The 19,438-nt window shown below is 42.5% G+C and overlaps 1 protein-coding gene across 1 annotated transcript; it reads left to right on the plus strand.

Annotated features, from left to right (window-relative positions):
- The first annotated feature begins 5,715 nt into the window (after window positions 1-5,715).
- On the plus strand, window positions 5,716-18,694 carry LOC107145314 (zinc finger protein 791-like). Its single transcript, XM_015489200.2, has 4 exons — window positions 5,716-6,104; window positions 15,080-15,206; window positions 15,413-15,473; window positions 16,535-18,694. Exons 1-4 carry the CDS (start codon window positions 6,102-6,104, stop codon window positions 17,742-17,744), a joined length of 1,401 nt encoding a protein of 466 aa, XP_015344686.2. The 5' UTR covers window positions 5,716-6,101; the 3' UTR covers window positions 17,745-18,694.
- The last annotated feature ends 744 nt before the right edge of the window (window positions 18,695-19,438 follow it).

Raw genomic sequence — 19,438 nt, forward strand, 5'->3', positions numbered from 1 at the left:
AATGTCATTAGTACTCACTCAAAATATCACCATCTATTCTGTGAGACCATTAAAGTGTTACATGTGTGCAGCTGCTGAATTTGGTAGGTTGGGTTCAACAGACAATAAAGACACTCTTTATACAATACTAGATAGCATTTATTTTAGTAAAAATATGGAAGCAAAAGCCAAAGTGATAGGCAGGAGAGAAAGAGAAAAAAATACATCACCAGTGTTAGAGTCTGTAAACAAGTCAAAATAACACCGGGCATTTTGCCAGGGGAATGTTAGAATTCGTAAACAAGTCTGGATGGTGCCTGGCAAAATGCCAGAGGGAGTGGTTTGAGAAGTAACAAAAGCAAGCCATTAAGTGTGGAGATTCCTTATTGGTTGACTGATGTATCTAGTTTATGCTAATTAGATAAGCTGTGTGGAATGTATAAATACTGCTCCTGTCCTACAATAAATGGCTCCTACTCCTGCTGTATCAATCTACACAAGTTGTTCATCACCCCCCAGGTTATTTTGCTGCAGCCGGACTGCGGCACACCAGATTGGGGAAAACACTATAAAGGGACAAATAGGTGAGGATGGTGAGAACACAAGGTTAATTCTGTAAAATGAGCCCACTGTACTGACTCCCCACATGCTTTCTTTGCCAAACAGCAATCTGCCTGCAGCCCTGCCCAGTCTGAGGAGACAGGATATGTCACATTCCTCAACAAACTGAGACAGAGGGCAAAGGTCTGGCAGTCAGTGGAGATAATGAATGAAGGCGGATGATTACTGGTTAGCAAACAGAAGGCAGTGAGTTGCTGATAGCTAACCTTCAGGATCGGGATTGGTTTGCACTTCCTGCACAATATGCTCCTGCTCCTTCCTGCCCTTGGGCACTGATGTGGAGAAGAAAGAGAAGGTGAATGATTCTGGGGTCTATAAAAGAGCAAGGCGTACCCACAGCCGCACACTTCCAGCTCAGGGCCCCTTCTCTTTGGAGGAGTCTGTTGCTATCTCTTAAATAAAATTTGCTTTCTACACTTGCCTGGGCATTTCTCAGGTATTTAATTTTCTTTTTTTTTTAATATATATATATTTTTTAGTTTTAGGTGGACACAGTATCTTTATTTTATTTTTATGTGGTGCTGAGGATTGAACCCAGCGCCCCGCGCATGTCAGGTGAGCGCGCTACCACTTGAGCCACATCCCCAGCCCAGGTATTTATTTTTCAACACTGGGGAACAAGGACCTGTTCCTGATCTCTGAGACTGGTATCAGCTTCAATATCATGTAGCTCCCCAGTTATGTAGGTGGGGAGTCCTGGGGCAGCCTTTCAGGGTCCCAACTGGGAAGTCCTGAAGAACCTTAAGGCCCCAGGCCCAACATTAGGAAATCCAACCCCTGTGCCCTGAAGCTGCAGGATGTTCTCTTGCACCACCCCCATGTCACAATCCCACTAGCTGCACGTAGCATTTCAAGTCTAGCACAATGCCGCCACAGGATGTTCCATATAGATAACCCCGGAAGGGCCAAGCTTGAGCAAACAGGAACTAAAGGACAGGATGCAACTGAAAGACTCCCCAACCCAGCTGCTTATAGCTTTAGCTTAGTAACGCCAGATATAACAAGGCTTGAAAAATAGCTTGTCAAAGGAGGTCAGTGGGGCAACTGAGTCTGCAAGTTCAGCAGTTGGGCTTGCTCAAGGTCGTTACAAAAACAGGATGCACAGAGGCAGATATCTTGGGCTAGCTCGAGGTCGCTACGAGGACAGGATGTATAGGGGCAGACATCTGGTCAAAGAGAGAACAAAAGATACCGGAAGGGAACAGAAACTGGTCACGTCAGCAACTTTGTCTGATTTTCGAGAACTAAAAAAAAAAAAAAAAAAAAAAAAAGTATAACCCCCACCTCATTTAAATCCTCCAATAGGGATCCTGTAACTATGCATCTCGCTTCTGTATCCACGCTTCTGCTTGCAAGCCCTATATAAACCCCTCAGGATAAGCCAGGGGCGCGCAAGTCACATAGAGCTTGTCGCCCCGGGTACCTGTGCACCTGAATAAACCTCTTGCTGTTTGCATCCGAACGTCGTGGTTTCGCTGGTCCTTGGGGAACGGGTCTCTTCAGACGGAAGACACTCCTGGAGGGTCTTTCAGTCCCAGGCAGAATGTCCTCTCCACAGGTGAGATTCCAAAGTCTCATGCCCAGTGGGGCTCCTTAAATGCAAGTTAGAACAAAGAAACCTCCATTCTAACAACCTGCATGACCTAGTGATCCCCTCAAGGACACTTTAACCCCCACAAGGACTGGCCAGATTTCCAAAGGAAGGGAGTGAGAGACATGAGATAGGTGAATGACTCTTAAATTCTTGTGAGTGAGCCAAGCCCATGAGAAGTCAGCATTCCTTCGATGTTCCATTAAGGATGCTGAGGTCAGGCAGGCAAACGGACAGGGAAGACCTTTAATATTTTCCTTAGCTCTCTCTTTTTTTAACTATTTGTTTTATTTTATTTATTTATTTTAGTTGTAGATGGACACAATACCTTTATTTTATTTGTTTATTTTTATGTGGTGCCAGGGATCGAACCCAGTGCCTCATTCATGCTAGGCAAGCGCTCTATCACTGAACCACATCCTTGGCCCTTTCCTTAGCTCTTAAAATGGATAACTAAATGGAGAGGTGTGAGAGGGGCTTAGGAGGGTACAACCTGGAGCCAGATAAAACTCTTGAAGGGAAATGTGTTCCTGGCATGCTTAAGATGTAGCTGTGGAGTAGAGTGCATGGCTTAGTGAGGATGGGGTCTGGAGACAGCTTCAAAACTGTAAACAGCACATGTCAGTCCCCAGGCACTGATTACCAGGTTGCACAAGGGAATGAGAGTACATGGGAAATGCTGGAACAGATGCAAAAGGGGCTATAAACTTTGATTGATTGGTTCCATGTTTGTTCACATGAAAATAAGTTGGCGGGCATCTTTGCTTTCTCAGAGAAAGTTTATAAATGTGTATGAAGTATCTTAGTGTTCTCCTTGTCTCCTAAGGATTCCAAGCTGAGGTCAGACTTTAGCCTGCCAAGGGAGAGCAGTGAAGTTCCCCTTAGTGCCGCTGGGTTGCTGCCTTCCACTATTCCTGACCAACCTCCTGGTGCTCAGTATGAAATACACTGTATTTTGAAGCACCTTCCCTTCTCCATGTTAGGGGAGATACACATGCTAGCCCCAGGAAGTGCCAGCTCCTTTTGATGTGATAAGGATGGTTCCTGGATACAAAGGAGTCACAACCCATGAAATTCTTTTGGACTTTAATGACTATGAAGGGAAACCTGTGAACTTTGTCCTAATGCACACTTCCTCTTTTTAAAAGCTTTCCTCCTCTCAGAGCTTTTGGGAGATGAAACTTTCAAAACTATAAAGAGCCTTTCATTTTCCTTCAAAGCTGACTTTGAATAAGACCTCTTTTCATACCAATTTGACTCTGAATTTTTCTGGAACAGAGAGCATTATGTCCAAGCCTCTTTTCTTCCCAGGTAGGATCTTGTACTGTTATGCTCGAGTTCGGGACCCCCCAATGACCACCAGAGACCAAGATCGATGTAAGCAACAAAGAGACGTTTATTGCAAGCTAGCTGGGTCCTCCGTGCACACAGCAACTGGTGATGCTGAGAGGCCCGAGCCCAGGGTTTGCAGCAGTTTTATATATTCTTTGGAGAAGGCAGGGACCCCACATATAGCATAGCATCTCTTAGCAAATCATCACACACTGCGGGAAAATCATAAAACAACTCTAAAACATGATTAGCACATTCACTGGCGGGAACAAGTCGGGTAAGGGTGATTGGTTAGTACAAGAGGGGGATTCATTTGAACTGATTGGTTTAAGCCAAGAGGGTGTTCGTGCTGAACTGCATGGTTTCCCAACATGTTATCAACCACCATAAACTACTGGGAGGGTCGTCTGGCACCCCAGGTATTTTCCCTGTCTCATGCTGATTGGTGGTTGCTAGAGGGTTGCTATGGGTCCTTACCTAGCCTGACTGAGTCAGGGACACCTGGCGCCACTGATCTCTCTTATTATTTGTAGATAAACAATTCAGCAGGGTGAGTATATGCCTAGGATTGCTCTGTGGATTTTTCCAAGGACAAAGGTCATACCCCCTTCCTTGGACAGGCTTTGCTCTGAGGTAGAGAGGCTGGTTTCTCAAAAATGGAGTCACATCAGTTTCTCAGTACCACCCAATAACTAGAACAGCTGCAGAATTAGTGTCAACAGTGAGCAGCTTCAGAGCAATGGAAAGCAGGAGACTCACATGCAGATGAATTTGGGGATACTGTCCTTTTGTAAGGGTCCGGCCAACGTCGGAGGAAGAGACCACCAAGAGACCGCGGCTCATGCAACAGCAAAAGGGGTTTATTGAGGATCCAATCCAGCGCGCTGGGGATCCATGCTCACTCAAGAAGGGAGAGCAGCCCAGAGCCCCAAGCAGGGGCTGAGCACTGCTTAAGTACACTTTTTGGGGAGGGCGGGGACTTTACATACATCACAGTCTCCTTTAACAAATCATCATACACCGTGGGAAAATCAAACAACAACTCCTAAACATGATTAGTTCATTCATTGGCAGGAACAGGTCTGTTGGGAGTGATAGGTCAGTTCTAAGGGGGGAGGTACATTCAAACTGATTGGTTTAGGCCCTGCGATGTCTACGATGTCTACGTGCAAAGTCATACAGGGTCCTAGGTTATCAAACAACCAGGCCATCAGGGGAAATATTTACTGGGCGGTTCCAAGTATTGTCTTAACAGCTACAGGAATTTCAGGTTTTGCGTGTAGCATAGGAACTTAACAATACCTGGTCCTTTACATTTTAACTCAGGCCTTGCAGCTTAGAAACTTTACAATGCCCGGTCTTTTACACTTTAACTTCAATTTCTTTTACCCTTACACTTTTAGAGGTTGGTAAGTTTGATTGTTAGGCAGCTGTTTTATGAAGAATGTTTTGGTTTTGGGATGCTATAGAGGATTGCTGTACTCAACCTGTAATTTCTACATATAAGTAAAATCTGTGCAAGTCAGGCTTAGAGAAAGACTCATTTAGGCAGTCTCCTGGAGACAGAGTTTATGAATTTGACATCTTGCTGGCACCAGGTGATAGCTCCTGTCTGGTGAATATCAAGGTGTTGAAGTACAAGGGTTTCCATACCGGCAATAGGAGATATCAGGGCATTAAACTCCCAGAGTTTAATCCTTAGGTGTACCTTCCTCAACACCAAGTGGTGTTCCATTATGGCCCTGAAATATGGGGCTATGTTTAACTTATGAGTTCAGGTTCTCCTTGTGACCCCAGACAAAGCAGTGTTCTTGCCTGAGGCACTCCAAATGTTTCCTTCACTTCTATCTTGATTTCTTCGTAGAATATTGCTGCCATATGGTTCCAGGACACTCCTCACCCGCCTCCCTCCCGTTTAATGATGCTATTCTCTTATTGGCATCTTATTATAGAGTGAGAAAGCCTTGACCATGAAGTCAGTTGTCTTATTCCAGGGTCCTCTCGTGTGACAACAGGCCCTTCTTTCGGTTCCAGTGAGGCCTGGCCTGGCCTGTCCTAGGCACCCCTCCTTCTTGAGAACAGGGTTGTCTGCATGGGACACTGAGTTTGGAATCCCCTGAGCACACCTGTGGCCCCATTTCCAGGAGGAACAAGAAGGGCCCATTGAAGAAGCAGCTAGAGCCGCCGTGGAAAGCCAGGAGCAAGTTGTGCTTCTGTGCACCGTCTTCGGGCTGCTGCTGGTCGAGGCCTGGGAGCAGTGTGGCCTGGGGAGAGCTCTGGTTGGAACTCACAGAGGTTCCAAGCAGAGAGCGAAGGGGATCTCCGCTCCGTTCAGGCGGCGCGTTCAGGGCGGGTCTTTGACGGACAGCCAACCGGGGGGCGGGGCGGGGCTGCAGAGCGGTCCAATCAGGAGCGCCGGCGGGAGGCGGTTCCGCTCCAAACCGCGGGACCTTCCGTTCTGGCTCCGCCATCTTTGGGACCCTGTGGGCTCCCGAGGTTGCTCTTCCTGTTTGGCCTTGTGACCTCTTCTGACTTCGGCAGCCGGGAGGCGGACAGCAGGACACCCAGAAGCAAGGAGATGGTGAGTGTGCGGGGCCCAGGCGTCCCGGACGTGGGCACAGGGCCTGGCTGGGACGGGGGCCCAGCGAAACCCTCTCCACCTGGCACCGCGCTCGGCCCTCGGTCCCCTGGTCCCTTCTGTCCTGCGGGGCGGGTCCGGCCGCGGGGACCTGCGCGGCGCCTTTACCTGGTCCTGAGCCCTCTGCCGGGCGCAGGCGCGTCTCCCCAGGCTGTGCGGTGACGGCGGGGGCGGGGACCCGGCGGGGACCCCCACGTCTCCTGGGACTCCCCACGTTGCTAAGNAAAGAGACTTTAACTAAATTGACACTGGAAACTGGCACTAGAGACTGGGTATAACTCCTACTTTTAGCCTTGTATCGGGCCCGAAACACCCCAGGCCCACATGGACTAACCCCATTTAAAATCCTGTACGGTGCCCCACCTCCCGCTGTTAACTTTTATAAAACTGAAACCTATACCTCCCTCACCCCATCTATGCAGACTCATTTGCATGCTTTTGGTCCAGAACGAGGTCTGGAAGCCTCTAGCCGCAGCATACAAAAAGAAACTTAAAACCCCCTTGCTGCCACATCCCTTCAAGGTCAAAGATACCGTCTGGGTACGCAGGCACCTGAGCAAGAACCTCGAACCGCGATGAAAAAGACCCTACACTATCCTGCTGACCACTCTTACTACATTCAAAGTGGACGGCATCGCTGCTTAGATCCACGCTTCCCATGTGAAGACTGCACATCCACAGGAGTCCGCAGACCCGGATCCAGAATGAAAGTTGCAACGCACCCAAAATCCGCTAAAGATAAGACTCACTCGCTGTTGATTTTTCTTACTTTGTGTTGTGTCTTCCCCATATCAGTTAACCCCAACCAGTCCATGACCTATTATTCTTAAAAAAAAGGAGGACTTTGCGCGGCCTTAAAAAAAAATTGTTGCTTTTACACCGATCACACAGGGGTAATAAGGAAATCTATGACAAAGCACAGGAAAAGACTAGATGCAAAGGAAAAATCGTTACGAGGCTCCCAAAGTTGGTTTGAAAGCTGGTATAATAAATCCCCTTGGCTAACTACTATATTATCTACTATAGCTGGCCCCTTGATTATATTACTGTTAATTTTGTCATTTGGACCCTGCATATTTAACAGATTAATGCAATTCATAAAAGAAAGGCTGTCTGTAATCCAAACTATGGTCCTCGCACAACAGTATCAAGTACTCCCACAGCACCCTGAGCCACCAGCTGAACAAAGGCCGGACTCTGAGCAGGTAGATCAATGGATATAGGATTATATCCCGGATAAAGAAAAGGGGGGAATGAAGAACCTTAAGGCCCCAGGCCCAACATTAGGAAATCCAACCCCTGTGCCCTGAAGCTGCAGGATGTTCTCTTGCACCACCCCCATGTCACAATCCCACTAGCTGCACGTAGCATTTCAAGTCTAGCACAATGCCGCCACAGGATGTTCCATATAGATAACCCCGGAAGGGCCAAGCTTGAGCAAACAGGAACTAAAGGACAGGATGCAACTGAAAGACTCCCCAACCCAGCTGCTTATAGCTTTAGCTTAGTAACGCCAGATATAACAAGGCTTGAAAAATAGCTTGTCAAAGGAGGTCAGTGGGGCAACTGAGTCTGCAAGTTCAGCAGTTGGGCTTGCTCAAGGTCGTTACAAAAACAGGATGCACAGAGGCAGATATCTTGGGCTAGCTCGAGGTCGCTACGAGGACAGGATGTATAGGGGCAGACATCTGGTCAAAGAGAGAACAAAAGATACCGGAAGGGAACAGAAACTGGTCACGTCAGCAACTTTGTCTGATTTTCGAGAACTGAAAAAAAAAGTATAACCCCCACCTCATTTAAATCCTCCAATAGGGATCCTGTAACTATGCATCTCGCTTCTGTATCCACGCTTCTGCTTGCAAGCCCTATATAAACCCCTCAGGATAAGCCAGGGGCGCGCAAGTCACATAGAGCTTGTCGCCCCGGGTACCTGTGCACCTGAATAAACCTCTTGCTGTTTGCATCCGAACGTCGTGGTTTCGCTGGTCCTTGGGGAACGGGTCTCTTCAGACGGAAGACACTCTTGGAGGGTCTTTCAATTTGTTTTCTTGGTATTAAGTTTTTTGAGTTCTTTACATATCCTGGAGACATGTGGTGAAGATTTTCTCCTGTTCTGTAGGCTCTCTCTTCATGTTATAGATCATTTTCTTTGCTTTTTAGTTTGGATCCATCACATTTATTTATTCTTGATTTTACTTCTTATGCTTTATAGGGGTTGTGTTAAGGAATTTAGGTCCTAAACTGACATGATGAAGATTTGGGCCCAGTTTTTTCTACTAGGCAAAGTGTCTCTGCTCTAATTCCTAGATCCTTGATCCACTTTGAGTTGAGTTTTATGCAGGGTGAGAGATTGGGATCTAATTTCATTTTGTTACATTTGGATTTCCAATTTTCCTAGTACTATTTGTTTAAGAGGTTCTCTTTCCTCCAATGTACTTTTGGCGCCTTTGTCTAATATGAGATAGTTGTATTTATATGGGTTTGTCTCCATGTCTTCTATTCTGTAGCATTGGCCTACATGTATATTTTGGTGCTAAAACCATGCCATAATTTAAAGTCTGATATTTGATGCCTCCTGCTTCCCTCTTCTTGCTAAGGATTACTGTGGCTATTCTGGGTCTCTTATTTTTCCAAAAGCATTTCATGATGGCTACTTCTAATTCTAGGAAGAATTACATTGGGATTTAAATAGAAATCACATTAAATCTGTATAAAGCTTTTGTAGTATGGTCATTTTGACAAGATTATTTCTGTCAATCCAAGAACATGGGAGATCTTTCGATCTTCTAAGGTGTACTTTAATTTCTTTCTTTAGTATTCTGTAGTTTTCATTGTAGAAGTCTTTCACTTCTTATGTTAGATTGATTCCCAAATACTGTATTTGTTTTGCTGTTTGTTTATTGAGGCTATTTTGAATGGGGTAGTTTTCCTAATTTCTCTTTTGGTGGATTTATCACTGATTGCCGCAGTCTGGCTGGGCAAAACTCAGGAGCCACTTGTCAAAAGAAACAAACTTTATTTTTAGAACCACACAGGCCAAACAAAACAGCTCCTCAGGAAAACCTTCAGAGCCCAACTGCCACCATCGGCTTCCCACAAGCCTCTCAACCTCCCCCACTCCTCCTGCTCTTGAAGCCGATTGGCTGGGTCGCATGGGCGGAGCCAAAAAAAGTCCCCCAATGAGCAGCTCTGTGGTCTGAAAGGGCAGGGAAACAGCCCAATGAGCATCACCGCAGAGGAGCCAATCAGCTAGAAGTTGCTGGGGCCGCTGTGAGCCAATCATCAGCTGGCAGTCTGAAAGTTTGCTGGGGCCCCTTCGGCTGTGGCTCTCAACAACTGATGTATATGAATGCATTTGATTTATGGATGTTGATTATGTCCTGCTACTTTGCTGAATTATTTATTAGCTCTAGAAGTTTTTAGGTGGAACTTTTTGCATCTTCTAAATATAGAGTCATGTCATTGACAAATAGTAATATTTGAGTTCTTATTTTTCTATTTGTATCTCTTTAATTTCTTTGGTTTCTCTATTTGCTCTGGCTAGAATTTCCAGGACTATGTTTAATAGAAAGTGGTGAAAGAGTGGATCCCTGTCTTATCCCAGTTTTAGGAGGGAATGCTTTCAATTTTTTTTTTCCATGAAAATGATGCTGGCCTTGGGCTTAGCATAGATAGCTTTTACAATTTTTAGGTGTGTTTCTACTATTCTTAGTGTTTCCAGTGTTTCAAACATGAAGCAGTGCTCTATGTTGTCAAGTGCTTTTTCTACATCTATTGAGATGGTCATAAGAGTCTTGTCTTTAAGTCTATTGATGTGATGAATGCTGTTTATTGATTTCCATATGTTGAACCAACCTTGCATCCCTGGGATGAACCCCAATTCATCATTGTGCACTATCTTTTTAATATGTTTTTGTATGTGATTTGCCAGAATTTTATTGAGAACTTTTATACTTATATTCATCAGGTTATTGGTCTGAAGTTTTATTTCTTTGTCTGGATTTAGTACCAAGGCAAATTAGTTTGGAAGTGTTCCCTCCTTTTTCTATTTTATGACATAATTGAGGAACATTGCTATTACCTCTTTTTTGAAGGTCTTATATACCTTGGCTGAGAATCTGTCTGGTCCTGGGCTTTTCTTTGTTGGTACATTTTGGATTATATCTTCTATTCAATTGCTTGAAATAGGTCTGTTTAAATTGGGTATGTTCTCCTAATTCAGTTTAGTTAGATCATATTTCTCTAGAAATATGTCAATGTCATTGAGATTTTCTATTGTATTTGAGTATAAATTTTCAAAATATCTTCTAATTATCTTCTGTATTTCAGAAGTATCCATTGTGATATTTCTCTTCATCACAAATTTTATAATTTGAGTTTTCTATCTCTTTATCTTCATTACCATTATATCAATTTTTTTTAAAAAAAACAGCTTTTCATATTGTAAATTTTTTTAAATTTTTGTTGTTGTTCTTTCAATTTCATTGATTTCAGTTTTGATTTTAATTATCTCCTGTTTTCTACTACTTTTGGTGTTGATTTGCTCTTCTTTTTCTAGAAATTTGAGATGTGATGTTAGGTTATTTATTTGTTACTTTTTATTCTTTCAATGAATGAGCTCAATGTAATGAAATTTCCTCTTAGTATTGTCTTTATAGTAATCCCAGAGATTTTGATACGTTGTATCAGTGTTCTCATTTACCTCTAAGAATTTTTTTTATTTCTTCCCTCATTTCTTCTGCTATCCATATTCATTATTCAGTAGCATATTATTTAATCTCCAGTTTTTAGAGTAGATTGTATTTTTTATTTTATCATTGAAAACTATTTTTATTCCATTATTATTTGATAAAAATCAGGGTAATATCTATTTTTTTGTATTTGCTAGGAGTTGCTTTGTGACATAATATATGGTCTATTTTAGAGAAGGATCCATGTGCTGCTGAGAAGAAAGTGTATTCACTCATTGATGGATGAGATATTTTATATGTCTGTTAAGTCTAAATTATTAATTGTATTATTTAGTTCTATATTTTCTTTGTTTATATTTTGTTTGGAAAAACAAAGTCACTCAGTATTTGATGCTTGAAATTGAGAAGGGTTTGTTTGATGTAAATAGATGCTCCATTCCTTGGCACATAAATATTTACAATTGTTATGTCTTGTGGATGTATGATTCCCTTAAGCAGTATTTAATGTCCTTCTTTCTTGATTCTGACTAACTTTGGCTAGAGTTCCACTTTATCTGATATGAGGATGGAATTCCCTGCTTGTTTATGTAGTCCATGCAAGAGATATGTTATTTTCTCCAAACTTTCACATTCAGTCTTTGAACGTCTTTCCCTATGGCATGAGTCTCTTGTACACAGCATATTGTTGGGTCTTTTAAAAATTCTATCTGACAGTCTGTGTCTTTTGATTGATGAGTTTAGGCCAATAACATTCAGGGTTATTATTGAGTTATGATTTGTTTTCCCGGTCATGTCAGTTTATTTTTGGTTTTTAATTTGACTTGGTTTCTCCTTTGTTTGGCATTTCCTTAGTGTAGTTCCTCCATATATATATATATATCTGTCTCTTATACACATCTNTCCCCACGTTGCTAAGCTCGGTGGCGAGGGCGTCCCGCGGACTGGCTGGGAGGGGAGTTTCCCCCGTGTCATTGTTATAGACGGTTCCAGACGTTGTTTTTAAAAAGGAAACGCTGACTGAAGTTGACATAAAGTTAGTCCGTCCACAGGCAGCTGGGAGAGGTCCGGGGACGGGAGGAGGAGGAGGAGGGGACTGGGAAATCAAGCTGCTGACCCCAGCTCGTCCTGGCCTCGGGGACAGCGCCTTAACTACCCTTAGCCATCAGCCGCACAATCTCTGAAGCACCTGAGGCAACAAACCCCAGCCCTCCTTATGTTAAGAAAGGCTTGAAAACTACTCTCCCCAGTTTTGTCCAAAGAAGACAAAATAGAAATGATTGCCCCCTCTCTAAATCCTATATTTACATGCCATCCCACCAGGTTCCTATAGGGACCGATCAAGCCCATAAAAACCCCTAGAAGACAGGCCAGCCTTTTTTGCTTTACATGAATCTTGCTACTCTCCACTTGTCTGTGGATTTCATTCTTTGAACTCGGGAGACACAGAATCCACCTGACACTACTCCCCTTGTTACAGTGGGACATGACTTCATTTGAAAGGAGTTTGCAGTAGGGGAAACCAACTGTAAGATTGTAAGCGTCTTAAGGGTTAGGAAGAAAAGAACCTTGAGAAGCCTGTGGGAGTAGAAACCAGGTGGGCGAGGAAGGGAGGGTGGAGGGTTGCTTCTAGAAGCAACCTTTTCCCCTCAGGTTCCCCTGTTCTTTGGGTGATTATAAAGGAGAGATTTTGTGCTGGGTCAGGTTTATGGTTGGTCAAAGATTTCAGGCCTGGAGGAATGAGAAATTTTAGGGAAAGTTTGCTGATTTTTACTGATCACTTGAGCTGATCATTTTTGAGGCAAAAAGTGGGAATTTGGAATCTGTGTGGTCACCTTTGTCATAGGTAACCTAAAGGGAGCATCAGGTTAGTGCAATGAGTAGGACGTTGATTGCACTAGGCTGCTGGAGTTTGTTAATCACCACTGATTTCTAGGATTACATGAAATTGAACCTTTGCAACTACATAGTTGGTCTTGTCATAGTATAATTTCTGACAGAGGCGGTCTGGGAGATATCTTTGAGTTCTTCCTGCTGGAGAAAAGTTTTATGTGTTTTAGGGTTTATGAATTCCACTGTTTATTTGGATGTATGGCAGAATTTTTTTAAAAAATTGGTCTTTGTCCATAATTTTGGCACAGAGAACCTAAAACCCTTGGAATTTCGTGAGCAGTAGGAGAATCTCTGGGTGCTTATCCTCAACCTCTTTTAGGCAGTACTTGAATTTGTGCCCAGGAGTTGACTCAGGCTACCATCCCTCTATCAGTTCAAAATAGAGACTGTTGATCACACAAAGCAAACACCTGCTTTGTATTCACATCTGCAGGAGGGTCAGTGTGCTGGGACTGACGCCTGAACTTGCAGGGACTTTAAGTCTAGGTGGTATAAGAATTGTTTGACACCCAGTTGGTACTGAAAAATTGGGTGGTGTTCAGCAGACACCACAGATTTAGTGTAAGATAATTTCAGAAAAAGATACTACAGATCACAACCTTCAAATGACTTTGGATAAGTGCTCACTAGAATTGAGCCTGTGCACAAGGGATCCTTTCCATAGTGGGAAGAGTGGAAAGTCAGGTGTGTGGAGGTCCCAGGATTTAGTTTTCTGGCTATTCAGATTTCTCTTCCTCACTTCCTGCCTGTGAACACCTGGGCTGCATCTGCAAAGTGACAGTGTTCTGTAAGCTTAGGGATGTGTTTGACCTCTGAGTAAAGATCTCCTTGGGAACTGTGGGTGAAGCAGTTTACTTCCCTGAGCTGTTTCTCTTTTGTTTCATTTGTAGATTCTTGTTTCTACAAAATAGCTTTGGAGCTGGGTGTGTTGGTGCATGCCTGCAACCCAAGCAACTCAGGAGGCTGAAGCCAGAAGATCACAAGTCTAGGCCAGTCTCAATATTTTAAAAAAGGGAGGGGGGCTGGGGACATAGCTGAAGGTAGCATGCCACGGGTTCAATCCCCAGTACTGCAAAAACACAACAAAGCAGTGAGTTGGGTGTGGGGGCACACCTTAATCCCAGCAGCTCTGAACACTTAACCACTGAGCCACATCCCCAGCCCTTTTTTGTATTTTATTTAGGGTCAGGATCTCACTGATTTGCTTAGGGCCTTGATAAGTTGCTGAGGCTGACTTTGAACTCATATCCATCTGCCTCAGCCTCCTGAGCCACTGGGTTTACAGGCTGGCATAATACAATGTTACTTACTATAACTACATTATTTAATAGAGGTTGTGAAATAATTTATCCTATTTAATTAAATTTTATAATCTTGAACAATATTTCCCCTAATTTCCCCACTCTCTATGTTTATCTATGTAATAGTTTTTCTTGGAGAGAACACAAAGTTGAGTCTTCCTTTTTTCTCTACGCAGTCTTCCAAGTGATGTATGCAGATTATTTACATTAAAAATGATTTGATCATATTTGGATGAATAAGTACCATATTTGTAACATTTTTGTTGTTCTGGGTTTTTGTATAAGCTTCCCATCTTTTCTGGCTTGTCATTTTAGTTGTATATTTGATATGTGTGAGAGGTGACATTGTGCTCTTTCCCTATTCATGAATTTTATTTAGTATTTGTTTAAGTTTGGTCTGTGAAAAAAAAAGTGCAAGCTTGCAAATATTGTCTCTTAGTGTAGTAGGAGAGGATGTGCTCCATTCCCAAAGAAACAAGTTGTGACAAGTGATATTAAATTGTGTCTGTCAGAGCAGCTCATTAGAGATTCATTATCCAGAGTGTATTTTGGGGGCTGATGACCATTCAGAATATTGTAAACATTCAGGGAGACCAACAGGTTATGAACTAAGAGCACAATCTTTGGAAACCCTAAGCACCTCTCTCCAGTTAGGCTGGTGAGGTTCATCCAGGAGCAGTTCTGAGAACCAGCGTAAGTTAGATTTGTCTCAAAACAGGTGGTACTTACTGTCTTGGGTGCACTCAACATTAAGACTTTGTTCTGAGAGGCATTACAAACCCTACTGCACAGCAAGATGTTGGTGTGACCCAGGAGCACCATGTGTGTTACTGTTCTGCTGTTGTGTAAACAGTTCCAGACTAGCATCAGAACTGCTGTGAGAGGATGTGAGTGTGAACGGGACTTTCAAGGTGATGACAAAACATGGAGTGAGTGTGGAGGCACACAGCATCATGTTGGCTTTTGATGAAATGATTTCCCATCTCTGGTACTGAATCTTACTCTTCCTCTTGGAAATATATGTGGGATAATTTAGGAGTCGGTGACCTTTGAGGATGTGGCTGTGAACTTCAGCCTGGATGAGTGGGCTTTGCTGGATCTTTCCCAGAAGAAGCTCTACAAAGAAGTGATGTTGGAAACCTTCAGGAGCCTGGCCTTTCTAGGTAAGAATGACATCATTTCCCTTATTTATTTAATCAAGAAAAAAAGTTTCTTCCTCATAATGTTTCCTCTATACATGAAATATGGAAAGGGAATGTTTGGTGATTATACCAAGCATGGTCACGAAACACCAGGAACCTAGCTAGAATGCAGTAATTTTTCTATATTGTTTAATTATTCATACTGATTTTCTGGGTCTGCATTTTAGGAAAAGGAAGCGACAACCAGACCAAGGAAGGTGTGTACAAAAATCTAAGCAGAAATCTAAGGTAATCTATACTCAAAGGAGAAAGCCATGTCACTCAAGAATTTTGGGATGACAGGAAATTTTTAAAACAAGCAAACAATGCAAATAAACCCAGCTTCAAGTTGATCTGATCTAAGGAAATTTTCTCTAAACTTGAAAAGATTAACGACCTTAATCAGAATATCAGAAATCCAAAGTGTTCCAAAAATGAAAACATCTTGATCACTAATATAATGTCTTACGTGGCACTTTTCTGATGGCTACACACAGAGAGACTGTTCAGTGCACAAAATTATCAAAAATGTAATTTAAAAAATTTAGGGTTTGGAAATAAGGTGTTTATGATACAAAATTGAGTTTTGTGTTTAGACTAACACCCAGGCTATCTCATTATATATATGAAAATATTTCAAAATCCAAATGCTTTTGCTCCCTATCCTCTCACATAGGAGTATTCAACTGTACTTAAATTGAATATACTATTGTATATCACATTGTACATATAATACTATATTCAGTATTTGTCAAATAGTGTCGTTGGAAACAATATTAATACTTTGATAATAGTATCATTGTTTTGCCAGGCATAGTGATAATTCCAGCTACTTGGGGGAATGAGATGGGATGATCACAAGTTTGAGGGCAGCCTCAGCAATTTAGTGAAGCCCTCAGCAACTTAGACTGTGTCTCAAAATAAGAAATAAAAAAGTCTTGGGGTGTAGCTCAGTGATAAAGAGCTCCTGGATTCAATCCATAGTATCCAAAGCAAAACAAACACAGAAACACTGTCTTGATAATATCTGTCTTTGATCCATCCTGCAGAGCATAAAATCATTTCATGTTCAAAAATTCGTACAAGCCATAAAACCAGTGTTTCTCTTTGTAAGTCATTAAGAATTAAAACCTTGGGGCTGGGATTGTGGCTCAGAAGTAGAGCGCTCGCCTAGCGCGGGCAGGACCCGGGTTCGATCCTCAGTACCACATAAAAATAAAGGCATTGTGTTGTGTCCATCTACACCTAAAAAAAAATATTAAAAAAAAAAGGATTAAAACCTTAATAATATGCTTTTCATTTTTTTCCAGAAGTCAAGTGTTAAGGAGACTTAGTGAATGTAAAGAAGGTAGTGGATATGAAGAAATCTTGAGTCAAACTCCAGACTGTATTGAGAACAGTGCAGCTCTTTCTAAAGTAAAACCAAGTGAAAGCTATGAATGTGGAGAAGTCCTTATTGGTGATTTATCACAAAATGTGCTCCTCAGATCTCATGCTGGACACAAACCATATGAGTATCAGGAACATGGAGAGAAACAGTACAGGTGTCAGAATCCTGGCAAAGCCATCAGTTATCATCAGAAGCATGGAACGTCCCACATTGTAGAACACAAGCAACATGGGAGGATCTTAACTCGTTCTAGTTCCCTTCGAATACGTGAAAAAATCCAGAATGAAGAAAAAGAATATGCATCTATGCAATGTGGTAAATCTTTCACTGATCACAGTAGCCCTCCACACCATGAAGGGATTCGTGGTGGCAGAAAACGCTGTGGATGCAAGCAATGTGGGAAAGGCTTCAGTTGTTTCAGGAGCTTTGAAAGACATGAGCAAGCTCATGGTGGAAAGAAACCCTATGTATGTAAGCAATGTGGAAAAGCCTTCTTTTCTTTAAAATACTTGCGAAGACATGAACAAACTCACCGTAGACAGAAACATTATGTGTGTAAACAGTGTGGGAAAACCTTTAATATTTCTAGTTCCTTTCAAAATCATAAAAGATTTCACACTAGAGAGAAGCCCTCAGTAGGCAAGGAGTATGGAGAAGCCTTAAGTTCTTCCTGTTGCACTGAAGTTCGTGAAGGAGCATACAACGGAGACAAGCCCTATGTGTGCAAGGAATGTGGGAAAGAATTTCGTCAATCCAATCATATTCTTACACATCAAAGAACTCACACCGGAGAGAAGCCGTATGTATGTAAGGATTGTGGGAAATCCTTCAATGACCCTAGTTCCTGTCGCAGACATAAAAGAACACACACTGGAGAGAAACCATATGTATGTAAGGAATGTGGGAGAGCCTTCAGTGACCCTAGTTCCTGTCTCAGACATAAAAGAACTCATAGTGGAGAGAAACCCTATGTCTGTAAGGATTGTGGGAAAGCTTTTGCTACTTCTAGTTCCTGTCACAGACATAAAAGGACTCACACTGGAGAGAGGCCATATGGATGTGAATATTGTGGCAAAGCATTCAGGACCTTCAGTTACCTTAAAATTCATAAAAGAATTCACACTGGATAGAAACGCTGTGAACGGTGGGAAAACATGCACTTGTCTCAGTTCCCTTCAACAGCATGAAAGAATTCATACCTCAGAGAAACCCTATGTATGGATGCAGTACAGAAGAGCCTTTAGTCGTTCCAGTTCCTTTTAATACCATGCAAGCACTCACACTAGACAAACCCTATATTTATAAGCAGTGTGGAAAGTTTTAGTTTGAAGTTCCTTTTGAAACCATGGAGGAACTCACATTGGAGAGAAGCCCTCTGTTTTTATGCAACATGGGAAGGCCTTCAGTTTTTCCTTTTCCCTTCAAATCATCAAAGAACCCTATATATGTATGAATATGGAGAACCCTTCAGTCAATCCAGTCATGTTCTCAGACATCAAAGAACTCACACTGGAAAGAAACACTCTCTGTGTAGGGAATATGAAGTCAGGCATGCCTATAATTCCAGTGACTTGGGAGGCTGAGGCAGGAGGATCACTAGTTCAGAGCCAGCCTCAGCAATTTAGCAAGGCCCTAAGCAACTTAGCAAGACCCCGTTTCAAAAGAAAAAAAAGGGCTGGGAATGTGGCTCAGTGGTAATGTGCCCCTGGATTCGACCCACTGCACCCCCCAAAAAAAAGAAGAATGAAAAAGCCTTTATTTCTTCCAGTTAAACATTCATTGGAAAGTAACCCTGACTAAGGAATGTGGAAAGACTTCATTAGCACATGAACTTTCTGTCAATCATGAGAGTGGACACTGGAGAGAACTTGTATTAATGGATAGCATATGGGAATGCCTGCGGTCATCTTGGTTCAGTATGCACAAATAAATGAACATGGTATGGAGAGAAACCTGGAATAGAAAAGATGTACAGAAGCCTTCAGTAGACTCATGTATAAGTATTTGCACTGAATCAAAAGCTTGTGCATGTGAAAAATATAAGAAACTTGTAATTTATAAAAAATATTTTTAAAATCTTCTGAAAAGTCCTTATTACTGAAATCTATAGGATTTAATATAGTATTTCATATAAAGATCTTGATGCAAAATAATTTGTTTGGAATACTTGAGAAAATGCATTAACTGAAGGAAATGTGCTAATTATAAATATGTGGGCTCATCAGGTGCTCAGCCTTTCTGATTTATAAGGGTAGGGTTTATTTTCTCAACTGAATGTAAGCTGTGAAGGGCGTGGTCATGTTTTATAAATATCTCTGCCACCTCAGTTCCAAAGCCTGCTCACTCTGGAGGGATGAGAGTGTATAGCTCTGAACCAGGCGTTGGGACTCTGGTCTGAGTCGTCTCTGCCTCTGCCGACTGCAGCATCCAGGAGTCTATTAACTACCTTTGGCCTCACATGAAATAGAGGTGAGGCTTTGTCCCACCAAACTCTCTTAAACAACAAGGTGAATAAGAAAGCTCTGGGGGTTGTGAGGCTAGATGCAAAATGAGAGGAGTTGATATTGTTCTGTTTCCATCAGAAGGCGGTGGTTCCATACAGAGTTGGAATGCTCTTAGTGGAAAAGGGGTGACGGTGCAACTTGTGAACTCCAAATGGACGTTCAGCCTTTAACCAAAGAGCTTCAACTGTGGGTTAGAACACACAACACTGTACTCTGGCTAACCAGGAGACTGTGTCTCCTTTAATGAGTGTGGACTTCTCCACAGGTAAGGTAGAAGAGGCCACATTCTGAGTGTCAGTGACTACAGGTGGTTGAGGATT

The sequence above is a fragment of the Marmota marmota genome, unplaced genomic scaffold, assembly GCF_001458135.2.
Source record: "Marmota marmota marmota unplaced genomic scaffold, marMar, whole genome shotgun sequence".
In the NCBI taxonomy this organism is placed as follows: Eukaryota; Metazoa; Chordata; class Mammalia; order Rodentia; family Sciuridae; genus Marmota; species Marmota marmota.

Coding starts and splice junctions, on each gene's coding strand:
- LOC107145314 (XM_015489200.2), top strand. Junction 15,207..15,412: donor CAGGAGCCTGGCCTTTCTAG/GTAAGAATGACA, acceptor TCTGCATTTTAG/GAAAAGGAAGCGACAACCAG. Junction 15,474..16,534: donor AATCTAAGCAGAAATCTAAG/GTAATCTATACT, acceptor ATTTTTTTCCAG/AAGTCAAGTGTTAAGGAGAC.